The sequence below is a fragment of the Chiloscyllium plagiosum genome, unplaced genomic scaffold (genome assembly GCF_037043375.1).
Source record: "Chiloscyllium plagiosum isolate Xiang-an unplaced genomic scaffold, Cpla_swu_hap1 HiC_scaffold_24, whole genome shotgun sequence".
Taxonomy (NCBI): domain Eukaryota; kingdom Metazoa; phylum Chordata; class Chondrichthyes; order Orectolobiformes; family Hemiscylliidae; genus Chiloscyllium; species Chiloscyllium plagiosum.
The window spans coordinates 52,432,675-52,447,792 of NW_028270162.1; the positions used below are offsets into that span (position 1 = coordinate 52,432,675).

At 40.6% G+C, this 15,118-nt stretch overlaps 1 protein-coding gene across 1 annotated transcript in view; it reads right to left on the bottom strand.

The window, feature by feature from the left end:
* Positions 1-15,118, bottom strand: part of LOC122562810 (septin-2) — a 140,922-nt gene that overhangs the window by 65,365 nt on the left and 60,439 nt on the right. The window contains exons 7-8 of the mRNA XM_043716054.2: positions 10,176-10,310; positions 8,566-8,683 (exon numbers count right to left, since the gene is read on the bottom strand). Of these exons, the coding sequence (XP_043571989.1) occupies positions 8,566-8,683; positions 10,176-10,310 (253 nt within the window). The remainder of the gene's footprint in view (positions 1-8,565; positions 8,684-10,175; positions 10,311-15,118) is intronic.

Below are 15,118 nucleotides of genomic sequence, written 5' to 3' on the forward strand. Positions count from 1 at the left end.
TTAAAATTATTAATGTGCAAGGGTTTGGACTGATCGTGTGCAGCAGCAGTTTAAAAGATCTATCAGAACGTGGAGCACAGTGGCATTGACATCAGAGAGACAGGGAAGAAAAGGTTCCGATGATGGGGAGAGAGTGGGGAAGAAAATGTTCTGATTAAAGGGAGAGAGTGGGGAAGGAGGGATTGGCTGAAAGAAATTTCCCATTGGTGAGCGTTTTTTTTACATCTGTCTAGAAGAGTGGGTGGTAACAAGATACAAAAACAGCATTCAAACCTCAGGTGGGCTTGCACTTTTCTCATGGTTCCATTTTTTCATTTCATACAGACAACTCTAGAAACATTTACAATTTATATTCAATAGTCATATTTGGAGGAGTCTAAATACAGTTGTTGTGGTTCTGTTCGCCAAGCTGGGAATTTGTGTTGCAGATGTTTCGTCCCCTGTCTAGGTGACATCCTCAGTGCTTGGGAACCTCCTGTGAAGCGCTTCTGTGATCTTTCCTCCGGCATTTGTAGTGGTTTGAATCTGCCGCTTCCGGTTGTCAGTTCCGGCTGTCCCTTGCAGTGGCCGGTATATTGGGTCCAGGTCAATGTGTGTATTGATTGAATCTGTGGATGAGTGCCATGCCTCTAGGAATTCCCTGGCTGTAATCTGTTTGGCTTGTCCTAGTCAAATTCATGTTGCTTGTCATCCGCGTGTGAGGCTACTAAGGATAGCTGGTCATGTCGTTTCGTGGCTAGTTGGTGTTCATGGATGCGGATCGTTAGCTGTCTTCCAGTTTGTCCTATGTAGTGTTTTGTGCAGTCCTTGCATGGGATTTTGTACACTATATTGGTTTTGCTCATGCTGGGTATTGGGTCCTTCGTTCTGGTGAGTTGTTGTCTGAGAGTGGCTGTTGGTTTGTGTGCTGTTATGAGTCCTAGTGGTCGCAGTAGTCTGGCTGTCAGTTCGGAAATGCTCTTGATGTATGGTAGTGTGGTTAGTCCTTTGGGTTGTGGCGTGTCCTCGTTCCGTTGTCTTTCCCTTCGGCATCTGTTGATGAAATTGCGCGGGCATCCGTTTTTGGCGAATACATTGTAGAGGTGTTCCTCTTTCTCTTTTTGCAGTTCTGGTGCGCTGCAGTGTGTTGTGGCCCTTTTGAATAGTGTCTTGATGCAACTTCTTTTGTGTGTGTTGGGGTGGTTGCTTTCATAGTTTAGGACTTGGTCTGTGTGTATTGCTTTCCTGTGTACCTTTGTGGTGAATTCTCCGTTAGGTGTTCTCTGTACCATCACGTCCAGGAATGGGAGTTAGTTGTCCTTTTCTTCCTCTCTAGTGAATCGGATTCCTGTGAGTGTGGCGTTGATGATCCAGTGTGTGTTCTCTATTTCTGTGTTTTTAATTATTACAAAGGCGTCATCCACATATCTGACCCAGAGTTTGGGTTGAATTTGCGGTAAGACTGTTTGTTCTAATCTTTGCATTACCGCTTCTGCTAGGAGTCCAGAGATGGGTTAGCCATGGGTGTGCCGTTGATTTGTTCATATGTTTGGTTGTTGAATGTGAAGTGTGTTGTGAGGCACAGGTCCAGTAGTTTGAGTATACCGTCTTTGTTGATAGGTTCAACGTCCTGTTGTCTGTTCTGTATGTCCAGCAGGTTGGCTATTGTTTCTTTGGCTAGGGTTTTGTCGATAGAGGTGAACCGTGCCGTTACATTGAATGAGACCATGGTTTCTTCCTTGTCTACGTGTATATTTCTGACGATGTGCAAGAATTCCTGTGTTGATTGTATAGATTGTACAGGAGAAACTGAAACACCTGATCAGCGGATCCAGACACTCTACACAATCAACACAGGAATTCTTGGACATCTACCAAATTTCCTCAACATCCTCTTCTCCAAAGAGGACAGCCCCAACTTATCCAAGCTATCTGTGTAACTAAAATCCTCAGTCCTGTACTTTTCTGAAGCCTCTCTGATCCCTCCACATCCTTCCTAAAGTGCAATGGCCAGAACTGGACAATTACTTCAGCTAGAGCTAAAACCAATCCTTAATAAAGGTTCGCCATAAGCCCTTTTTACAAATTTCTTGTTCTATTCCCTTTTGCTAATTACATCTCTCCCATTCTCCGAGATGGGTATTTCTTTCAGGAAATTAATTTTTTTTAAAAACAGTTTAGTTTAACCAAAACAGAGGCAAAGCTACTTACTGAATTGACAGATATTTTTTCTTTATTCTGTATCTATGGCATGGGATGAAGTATTTTAGCAGGCCACCTGAACAAACATTGGATAAATCAAATTTGCCCACAGAAGAGCCACAAGCGACTTCCTGTATACCTTTGTTTGGCCACTTCTAAATTATACTACATGATCTTTATCCTCTAACCAATGCTTAAATGTCACAAACAACACTTTCCTTTATTCTAGTGAGTCTTCAGATGCTTTGCAAATCATTGTTTTTTGTTGAGAAAGCTACCAGCTGCCAATTTAGGGCATTTTTTTTCCAAGAATGTCAAAAACAATCACTGACAGAACCTACCATTTATATACCCATACAAGAGAATTGGGAGAGAATTTTCACTAGGTTTGTACCTGCATTTCCAGTGCACTCAGCTGAACCAGTTTAAAAGTTGAAGAGCTTAAAAAGAAAGTTACACCCATAAATGCTATACACTGTCTTTCACAACCTTTCCACTGGTTCAGACTTCAGTTTGTCCAAATCAGGCCTCCCCCACAAAACTGGCTACAAACCTTTGTTGAAACTGCGACATACTGCTGCTTCTTGAAGGCTGCTCGAATTGTACTTACTTTCTTAGGATCACAAGTAGTATAGATTATTCAAACATAAGGAATAGAAGGAAGCCATTTATCCCACTGTGAATTTGCAGGCTACAAAAGAGCTAACCATCTTAATCTCCCCGGGCAGCATGCTACAAGCACTGTTCCATCAAAAGAGTTTTAATTAACATTTACAAACCTAAGATATTTTGCAATGCTTCTAAGCAAGTTACTCACAGATAGAGATCTAAGCACACTTACTAAAATGTTTATTTGCAGTGATAGCCAAGATTGCACTGCTTTACCACTCTTTAGTACATTAAAGAGTGCTTGTTAATGGAACAAAATAGAGGATTAGTTATATGAAATTTGTGCTAATTAGTTGAAGATTTTGTGTTTGCAATAATGCAAACAATTTTAGTAGAGACATAATTGACAATGCTTGTGTGCACATTTTGCCAATTGCACCTAAAACAGAAGCTCTACCTTGTTGACTTTACTCATCATAATCCAACTGCTGCCTTTATAGAACACAACAACAATGTTTTTCCATTATTGACACTATGATTCTATGACTAGACAATTCTGCAATTTGCATTGCAGTGCCTTTGACCTTGCTTCAGGAATGTATTTTGATTTTTTTCAAATGTCATTTGCCAGTTTCATAGTGTCACAGAGATTTACAGCATGGAAACAGATCCTTCGGTCCAGCTCGTCCACGCCAACCAAATACCCAACCCAATTTAGTCCCATCTGCCAGCACCCAGTCCATACCCCCCCCAAACCGTTCCTATTCATATACCCATCCAAATGCTTTTTAAATGTTGAAATTGTATCAGCATCCACCACTTCCTCTGGCAGCTCATTCCATACACATACCACCCTCTGCGTGAACAAGTTGCCCCTTAGGTCTCTCTTATATCTTTCCCCTCTCACCCTAAACCTATGCCCTCTAGTTCTGGACTCCCTGACCCCAGGGGAAAAAATTTGTCTATTTAACCTGTCCATGCCCCTTATAATTTTGTAAACCTCTATACGGTCAACCCTCAGCCTCGAACGCTCCAGGGAAAACACCCACACAGCTTGTTTAACCTCTCCCTATAGCTCAAATCCTCCAATTCTGGCAACATTCTTGTAAATCTTTTCTGAACCCTTTCAAGTTTCACAACATCTTTCCGATAGGAAGGAGACCAGAATTGCATGCAATATTCCAACAGTGGCCGAACCAATGTCCTGTCCAGCCGCAACATGACCTCCCAACTCCTAGACTGAATACTCTAACCAATAAAGGAAAGCATACCAAACGCCTTCTTCACTATCCTATCTACCTGCATCTCTACTTTCAAGGAGCTGTGAACCTGCACTCCAAGGTCTCTTTGTTCAGCAACACTCCCTAGGACCTTACCATTAAGTGTATAAGTCCTGCTAAGATTTGCTTTCACAAAGTGCAGCACCTCACATTTATCTGAATTAAACTCCATCTGCCACTTCTCAGACCATTGGCCCATCAGGTCAAGATCCTGTTGTAATCTGAGATAACCCTCTTCGCTGTCCACTACACCTCCAATTTTGATGTCATCTGCAAACTTACTAATTATACCTCTTACGTTCACATCCAAATCATTTATATAAACGACGAAAAGTAGAGGACCCAGCATTGATCTTTGTGGCACTCCACTGGCCACAGGCCTCCATTCTGAAAAACAACCCTCCACCACCACCCTCTGTTTGCCAGTTCTCCCTGTATTCCATGAGATCTAACCTTGCTCACCAGTCTCCCATGGGGAACTTTGTCCAAAGCCTTACTGAAGTCCATACAGATCACATCTACCACTCTACTCTCATCAATCCTCTTTGTTACTTCTTCAAAAGACTCAATCAAGTTCCCACACACAAAGCCATGTTGACCATCCCTAATCAGTCCTTGCCTTTCCAAATACATGTACATCCTGTCCCTCAGGATTCCCTCCAACAACTTGCCCACCACCAACGTTAGACTCACTGATCTATAGTTCCCTGGCTTGTCTTTACCACCCTTCTTAAACAGTGGCATCACGTTTGCCAACCTCCAGTCTTCCGGCACCTCACCTGTGACTATCGATGAGACAAATATCTCAGCAATAGGCCCAGCAATCACCTCCCTAGATTCCCACAGAGTTCTAGGGTACACGTGATCAGATCCTGGAGATTTATCCACCTTTACCCGTTTCAAGATATCCAGCACTTCCTCTTCTGTAATATGGACATTTTTCAAGATGTCACCGTCTATTTCCCTACAGTCTATATCTTCCATGTCCTTTTCCACAGTAAATACTGATGCAAAATACTCATTTAGTATCTCCCCCATTTTCTGTGGCTCCACACAAAGGCTGCCTTGCTGGCCTTTGAGATGCCCTATTCTCTCTCTAGTTACCCTTTTGTCCTTAATGTATTTGTAAAAAAACTTTGGATTCTCCTTAACTCTATTTGCCAAAGCTTTTTGCCCTCCTGATTTCCCTCTTAAATATATTCCTACTGCCTTTATACGCTAAGGATTCACTCGATCTACCCTGTCTGTACCTGACATATGCTTCCTTCTTTTTCTTAACCAAACCCTCAATTTCTTTAGTCATCCAGCATTCACTATACCTACCAGCCTTCCCTTTCACCCTAACAGGAACATACTTTCTCTGGATTCTTGTTATCTCATTTCTGAAGGCTTCCCATTTTCCAGCTTTCCCTTTACCTGTGAACATCTGCCCCCAATCAGCTTTTGAAAATTCTTGCCTAATACCATCAAAATTGGCCTTTCTCCAATTTAGAACTTCAACTTTTAGATCTGGTCAATCCTTTTCCATCACTATTTTAAATCTCAGATGGAACCCAATCTCTTTCTCAAAAATATTGTTGAAAAGGACACAAAGTATTCCAAAGTAGGAAAGAGCTGATATGGTGTAATTTGAAGCTCAGCCTTAGCATTCAATTTTGTCCTTGGCCAAATTGCATCATTTTTGAAGGCACTTTACCAATATAACATTTAAGAAAGAACTTGCATTTTCAAGAGACTCACATTCACAGGGTACCAAGAGCACTCCAAAGATTTGCTTTAAAATGTAGTCACTATTTGAACACAGAAAAAGGCTAATGCGCTGTAATGGTCTCAATCAATAGCATTGAACAATTAACATGATTTTAAACTGGTGTTATAAAGTTTAAAAAACAATACATCAAAAGAACAGGTCCTTCAGCCTTCCAAGCCTGTGCCAACATTTTGCCCTTTCACACTAAAACTGTCTTCACTTACAGGATCTGTATCCCTCTATTCCCTTCCTATTCACGTTTTCATCCAGGTGCTTTTTGAATGCTGCTATTGTGTCTGCTTCCACCACCTTCCCTGGCTGCACGCTCCAAGCACTCACTACACCTTGTGTGAAAAATGTCTCTCATACATCACTTTTAAAATTCCACAACCCACCCCTTCAGCTCCCACCCATCCTGAACCCGTGCCACCTAGCAACTGACCCCTCCACCCTGGGAAAAAGCCTCTTTCCACTCTATCCATGCCATTCACAATCTTATAAATCTCTATCAGGTCGCTCCTCAACCTCCTGCGTTCCAGTGAAAATAAACCCAGTCTATCCAACCTTTCTTCAAAATGAAAATTCCCCATACCAGGCAGCATCCTTGTAAGCCTTTTTTGTACCGCTCCAAAATATCCACATCCTTCTGATAGTGTGGTGACCAGAACAGTATGCAATATTCCAAGTGTAGCCTAAATAAAATTCTATAAAGCTGCCGCATAAACTTACTTCTCCTTATCCTCAATGCCCCTCCCAATGAAGGCTAGCATGCCATAACTACCTTATCTACTTGTGCTGCCACCTTCAGTGATCTGTGAACTTGCACACCCTCTGCATAACAATTCTCCAAAGGGTTCTGCCATTCACTGCATAATTTCCATCGGTTCTTGACCTTCCAGAATGCATCACCTCACATTTGTCTGGATTAAACTCCAACTGCCATTTTTCTGTCCATGCCTCCAATTGATCTGTATCCTGCTGTATCCTCTGACAAGTCCCCTCACTATCCACAACTCCACCAATCTTTGTATCATGCGCAAACTCCACCGATTTGTGTATCGCCGACATGGTACTATGGTAGTTGAGAAATAAATGAAACTGGGAGAATTTCCTGTTCCTCTTTTACTTCCAACTGAACAGGCAAATGGATGCAGTTGTTTTATCACTCAGTTAAAAAGCAGCAGCTTTAACAATAAAGCTCTCCCTCAATATTACACTAAACCGTCAATCTGGTTTACATCTCAAGTGCTGCTCCAAAGCTTGAAGCCACAAATGTCTGCCTCAACGCAGAACTGCTATCAAAGAGCTAGATTGACATATTAAGTGCTCCAGGAAGAAAAATAAACATAGCCTTTTGTATAACTCTTGCAGAATACAGGCATAGTCTTTTCATGAATGCAACAGATTTCTTGATTACCCTGTGTGCCTCATGCAGAATTTGTACACACTGAACAGAATGAGTACATTTTTCCAAAGAAAACAAAAGGGAAGCTGAAGTACATTTGAAAGAGAAACTGTTTGACAAAGATACCAAGGTCCTAGCAGAGACAGCATTGACATGTTGGACTGAATGGTCTCCGTTGGTCTATCAAAATGCTATGATTTCATGATAATAATAAACAGAGGCTGGGTTGGTCTTTCATTTCTGTTCAGTTGTTCCGAGTGAGTCATTGAATAGGTTTTGGTACAAATATTTGTAAGGCTCCTTCACAGGATGCATAGTTTAACACAAGCCAAAAATAAAATAATAATAGGCTAACAACTTGTACTTTTCAAGTAGGCTGCTGTAAATCAATGTTAGCCTTTAGAAGAAACATTTGTGAAAAGAGGCGACATTCATGCCTTTTCTTTCAAAAGCAACGGTGGGAAGTTTTTTCTTCCATGGGTTGGTAACTTGTTGCAGGAAAAGCCTCAATATTTTAATGAAAATGAGGCTTGCACTTCAATCTTCATTTGTGCATGCATCCAACCAACAGAGATAGTGAAATGGCTGAGTCTACACTCGACAGTCTCTGCAACAACTTAGTTTACTGATAAAGACTTTTATATTTCCTTGCAACTACTACAACAATCGATTACAATTTATGTACTGAGTGGCCCACCTATCTTGCTGCTAAGGCAATTAAAACAATACTTCCTCCAGAAATAAATGCCATCACTAAATCCGTTTATAACAATAACACTTTCCAACCTTCAAGCCCAAACAAAGGGCAAGCGTATGGAGAGAAAAAAAAAAAACACACCCAAGCAACTCTGCCCGGGAAACAAAAAGCAGCAGGAAGAAATGTTAGCCACAGGTTTTCCCAGTATTCCATAAAACTATCAGAACTGGATGGATACAAAATTTCAGTTCAACACATGGCATTCATAGCCTGAAACAGCTGATGTGCTGTGCAGGAATAATCACCAGATGCGGGCAGAATGAAATCTAACACCCATATGATACTGGGAAAACTATTACCAAGAGTCATAGAAGACAGCTTCTGAAGCAACATTATAAGGCTACGCGGTCGTGACATCACTGCCCGCTCCATGGAGACTTGTGCCCAATGTGACAGGAAAGGTTCAGAAAATCCCTTTTGGATACTCATGCCCAATTACCAGTAAAAATAACTAACATTTATGGTTGAGATTTATCTTTGAAAAATGTTTAATTATGAACAGAATTAAATGTAAAAAAAATTGAGACTTCACTTAGACATTATCTGCCAAGTCTTTGCAAAGGTCACAAGGAGAAGTACTTACTCTGCGCTTCAGTCGCTCTCTCTCCCTCAGCGTCAGTGTGTCTGCCTTGGCAATCACTGGCACAATATTTACTTTGCTGTGAATGGTCTTCATAAACTCTACGTCTAGAGGTTTCAGGCTGCACAAGATGATAAACAGTTAAGCACAGCATACACTTCCCCTAATTCACTAGCACATTGGAACTTTAGAAACAGAATGCAATATTCCAAACAAAATTGACAATCATTCCTGGAACAGTAAAGTCCTTAATTACTTGAAATTTTTTTGAATATTGGATTAGCATCACTTTTGATTTTGTAAATTTGATTGTGGCTAGCAGCAGAATGGGCTCCAGATGTTAACAGCACTTATATAATTCAGTAGACATCAATAATGTAGAATACAGTAATCTCCCATGCTGTGCAGGGGTAAAGAAGTTTTATGCTAATGACCCATGGGGATATGTTCGTCACATCTTTGGAGGGAGGAAACTGAGCATGAGGAGGAAATGCACACAGGTCTCCCTGTTATGGGAAGAATCTCCCTGTTATGGGCAGCACAGTGGCACAGTGGTTTGCACTGCTGCCTCACAGCGCCAGAGACCCGGGTTCAATTCCCGCCTCAGGCGACTGACTTTGTGGAGTTTGCACATTCTCCCAGTGTCTGCGTGGGTTTACTCCGGGTGCTCCGGTTTCCTCCCACAGTCCAAAGATGTGCAGGCCAGGTGAATTGGCCATGCTAAATTGCCCGTAGTGTTAGGTAAGGGGTAAAGGTAGGGGTATGGGTGGGTTGCGCTTCGGCGGGGCGGTGTGGACTTGTTGGGCCGAAGAGCCTGTTTCCACACTGTAAGTAATCTAATCTAAAAAAACATGGCAGTTCAATATACACGCCTCTCCAGAGAGGGTCCTTGCTTAAATTCAAGAGGCAGCACAGTGGTTCAGTGGTTAACTCTGTTGCCTTACAGTGCCAGGGATGCAGGTTCAATTCCAGCCTTGGACAACTGTCTGTGTGGAGTTTGTACATTCTCCCCATAACAGGGAGACCTGTGTGCATTTCCTCCACATGCTCAGTTTCCTCCCTTCAAAGATGTGCAGGTTAGTTGGATTGGCCATGTTAAATTGCCCACAGTGTTCACGGATTTGTAGGCTAGGTGGATCAGTCATGGGAAATATGGCGTTACAGGGATACAGTAGGGAGCTGTGTCTGGGTGGGATGCCTGGAGGGTCATTGCAGACTTGATGGGCCAAATGGCCTCTTTCCATACTGTAGGGATTCTATGACTAGGCCTCCATATACAGAGGCCTTTGGCATCTTCTGAACAATGGTCCAGAATGAGAAATCATACTGATTGGGCAATGAGACAAAAATGCAAGTATCCATCTCGAAGGTCTCACAAAGAAGCTTCAAAAAAATAAAAGGATTTTAACAGTGACCTTTTAAGTTACTCTTGCTCAAATTCCATTTCGACATGTTCAAAGAGATGGCCTTTTTCACCCAAGATTGGCACAGCAATTTACAGCATTACTGGGCAAATTCATTAAGCAAGTTCAATGGTAGCAGCAACAATGGTGGGTATGTAGACAAACATATTTTAAATCACAAGCAGTGTAGAATGAAGAACCTTTTCTTACCCATGGCCAAAAGGGGAGATGAAATAGAAACAACAGTGGACTCTGTTGTCTACAATATGTCGTCTATTCAGGCCACTCTCATCATGAAGGTACCTTTCAAATTGATTGTCAATATATTGAATGATTGGTCTGAAGCTGCACAGAAAAACAGAATAGAAACAAAGGTATCAATCAGAACACTATGTCAAAATCGGGTTATTAGATGCCTTAATGCTGACCCACTAACTTCAGACTGAATACTGTTATTCATAACTGAGTCTCACCAGGAAGCCAAGGTTCAAGTCCCACCTGTTCAAAACATGTGTAATAATATCTTCAAAAAGGTTGAGTAGAAAATATTTATCAATTTTATTACAAAGCAAAGGAGATCTTAGAAACGCTCTTTGGGAAATTGCTGCAGTTAGAGATCAGATCCTTCAGCTCTCACTACCCAACTAACTTTAGCATATTTTTAAGAATGACATTGCATTTATCAAGCATGACAAATAGTAATAAAGAACGAGCACCTTGCGCATTCGCAGCATTTTCCAAATGAGCTTCCGATCAAATTGGTTAGCATTGTTACGATCCCAGTTAATGTTATTACAGGACAAGTCAGATCCAAGGTGGGAATCTGGCTTGATAGTTTACATTTTGTATTATTTTGGTTTGATTTTAATGAGGTAACCTTTCGCTGATACACAATTATGCAATATTACAGATTCAGGTTTAACAACAAAATAGAAATTTATAATGCAAAAGTAATGAAGATTAAATAGAATAAGCAAAAACATTTACACGTAATGCATTTAAAGATTTGTGCACAGTAAAATACAATCCCATTAATCCCAACAGCATTCCATTTCTGTACTCAAACACCAGACAGAATGACCTTTTCTATCCTAGATAGAAGTTGACCTGGCTGTGGCTTCAATTGTCTGAGAGAATCTGATAGCCTTTTCCCTTATTTGATATAAAACAGAGGTTAAACTCTCTCAGCTTCAAATAACCTCTCCAGAGTTTTAACCAAACACTGTGGTCTGGAACTTCGAAATGAAATTCCTGACACTAAGGCCAAGGTTACCTTCTTCCTTTCTCAGGAGGGACTACTTTACATGTCTAGCTTCACCTGAGTACACTGCAGAACTGCCCAAATTAAACCCAAAAGTTTTGTTTCTAACCATGAACGTTTCTCCTAACCTTCTAAAATAAAATTCCAGAATCTTCCTTTGGAAAGCATAATACTACACTGTTTATTTTGTTCACTAGTAAACTCTCCCAACGTAAACAAAAACCCATTACGCTCCAGGAAGTCGCTCCCGTACATGCTTTCAAAATAAGTCACCATGACTTCAAAAATAGTTACATTAAATTCCTTTGGAAACACAAGAAATCCATGTGCCACTAGTTCAAATTTGAATACAAAAATAAATGCTACTGAAATGGATCATGTCATCCCAATGCTTTGAAAGCCAACACAGCAGGTAATACACAATGGATAAGACACAGGGGTCGCCAAGCCAGGAACTGTGGCTTTGAATCCCATCTGGGGTGAAGTTAATGTTTGGGTCTTCTGATGCAGTGGTACTATCCCTAGTTCAGGGCCAGAAGGTCCAGGTACAAGCCCCAGCTCAGGATGTGATGGCCACAAATATACATCATAAAGTAAAAACACGGGGCAGCCAATGTGCTTCAAACAAATTGAAAAGCAAAGAAGGTAAATAACCAGTTTGTGTGTTTTCTCCCACTGTTATTGAAGGAAGAATACTAACCTAATATCAGGAGAACTCTACCATTTATTTCACACCTTCATTGATAGGAAATTCAGAGTCAATTACTTTTGACACCCCATTCAAAACATATCACCTTAAACTGTGCTGCCTCTTAAGTGTCAGTATAGCTATTGACCCACCTCCAACTCAATGGTTGTCAGTGTCACCAATCAAAATAAAGAATTCTAGTCAAAGTCTCAAAAACACCAAAATGACAAGAGAACCTATAGGTAATGGTTCATTAATGTTGTTGAATCATCACCCAGTCAAATTGAATAACGACGGTAAGACCCTTGTCTTACATGGAAGCCCGTCTTGCATGTACTACTTAAACTACCTTGGAAAAATAAAGAACAAAAGAGTGATTTTGTACTTCTTGCCAATCATCTTCAGAAAAACACTGGAAGGTTATGCTGAGACTAAACTGGTAATATACAATGAAATTTCACATTACTTCAAAAACTGGCAGCATCTGTGGGGCGAAATCAATATTAACATTTTAAGTCTAGTGACCCTTATTCAGACCTGCTGAGCTTTTGGAGCACTTTTTAAATTCTTGATGCCAATACTAAATGTTAGGGTCTGTGCATAAGTAATAGCTATTTAGGCAAGATGCTCAATATACATTTTTCTCATTCAACCTGTGGTATCATTGCCAAAGTTATTTCCCCTGCCAAATTGCACTCAAGGAATTTGTGTCCAACCATATTTCTGAACTATTGCGATTTGTCTGCTGCAGATACTCCAACAATGCCAATGATGAGTTCCAGGACTTGGACCCAGCTATAGTAAAGCAAAGGTAATAAATTTCCAAGTCAGGATAGTGTGAGATTTGGAGGGAAACTTGCAGGTAGTGTGGTACTCCCTCATGTCTGCTGCCTTATTTCCTGCTAGGTCTGGGGTCTGTGACCTGCAGCGCTTTAACATTTGAATTGCACATTTTCCTGTTGGATTGTATTTTCAGGTTTTTGCCACAATAAAAGTAATTTGGAAAAAGATGACCAGTATTTTACTGTGAAGATTATGCGATAACCATTATGCTGTTTATTGTTTCAAAAGAATATTTTAAACAAAAAATGCTTTGTAATAAAGTTGCTTGACTGCTGAGGCCACACTTGTAATTATAAAACCTGTTGGTTATATAGAAAATAACCACCATAATGAATTATTCTGAATGTGCTATTAGAAGCTCGGATTTAATCATGAGAATCCAATGTCCAATAAAATCTTAATTCTGTGCAGTATAAGTTGGTTTGTTTTGAAGATGAATTTTACAGCTAAAATTACTTAAGTCAAAAAAGTAATAATTCAGAGATCAGTATAGTTGAGATTTTCATTCATAACTTGAATACATTTTATTATGCATGCAAATGATGCATCCTATAAGAGATATTTGGTAAGTTGTTAAATATTTGGTTTAGAACCACCAATTTCTTTTGAGAATCCAACTATCTTTATTTTAGAAAGCAAATTACTGCAAATGCTGGAATCTGAAACCAAAAGAGAAAATGCTGGAAAATCTCAGCAGGTCTGGCAGCATCTGTAAAGACAGAAAATAGTTGATGTTTTGAATCTAACTGACCCTTTGTCAAAGCTCAGTTTTGACAAAGGGTCAGTTAGACTCGAAACGTCAGCTCATTTCTCTCCTTACAGATGCTGCCAGACCTGCTGAGATTTTCCAGCATTTTCTCTTTTGGTTTATTTTAGGCAATTGATTTTCAAAAGGGCTTTAAGGTTAAAAGAAAGTTTTTATCGGTGGTAGAGGTTATGGGTTTAGGAGACGCTGTTGAAGAAACCTTAGTAAGTCGTGCAATTCGTAGTTACTCTGCTCTAGTACCTAGAAATGGATATCCAACGAGATGGATATGGACTTGGCTGATTGTTTACATATTTCTTCTACATCTTATTTAGTAATGCCCTGCTGACACTATCCAAGATAAAGCCCACTTGATTCGCACCACATCCACAAACATTTCAGTCACTTCACCATTGACATACAGTGTACACTACCTACAAAACGCATTGCAAAATTCACCAAGGATCCTCAGATTAAATCTTCTAACATCATGACCATCTAGGAGGAACAGGGGCAGCAGATAGATGGGAACACCACCATCTTCAAGTTCCCCTTCAAGACACTCACCATCCTGAAATATGTCACTGCTCCTTCACTGTTGATGGGTCAAAAAACTGAAAGGGCAACTTTTTCACGCAAAGGGTGGTGCATGTATGGAATGAGCTGCCAGAGGAAGTGGTGGAGGCTGGTATAAATACAAGATTTAAAAGGCATCAGGACAAGTATATGAACAGGAAGAATTGAGGGGGATATGGGCCAAGTGCTGGCAAATGGGACGAGATTAATTAGGATATTGGGTCAGCATGGATGAGTTGGACCGAATGTCTGTTTCTGTGCTGAACATCTCTATGACTCTGTAATAGTATTATTTGTCTCTCTGCAGCAGTTCAAGAAAGCAGCTCACCACCACTTTCTCAACAGCAACAAGGAGCGGGCAGTAAGTGCTGGTCCAGCCAGTGCTATCCACGTCCCACAACTGAACTTAAAAAACCAAACAGCAAGATGACACCAAGTCTGCACTTTTCAAGCCATTCCTCCCCCTTGAAACATAAGCCAGTGAATGGAAAAATTAGGAAGGTTTCATTTATTTAACAGCAATCACATACTCCAGAGGTCTTACTGTTGCTATATAGGCAGTGAAATAGTCATCTCATGGAAGTTTAGAGGTTGAGTGAGCATCTGCAAATGCTTGTATTACAAACAGGAGCCAGAAAATCTGTCAGCAGCTCTCCTAGTGGAGCTGATAGAACCTCATGTCCTGTATGGCTGAAATGGCTGCTTACATTATTCCTCTCAGAGAACCATCAGTCTCTCAAAATCACACCAGCAAATTTTCTGCAGAGTATGAAAAATCAGAATATCATTTTAATTCTGAAACATTATATCCAGATTTATGAGAACAGACCATCTTTTCCATGGGACTGGCAAATAAATCCTGAAGAACATCATGGGTTATAGCTTACACAGTGATTTTAAAAGGGAAAAGTAGATAGTAGTCAATGCAGGAGTCTTCTATGGCTATCCCAATTTCAAACAAGTATGTTGTTTTGGAAAATGAAGAGGGTGATGGATTTTCAGGGGAATGTAGCACGAGCAGCCAAGATTGAGACTGGCTC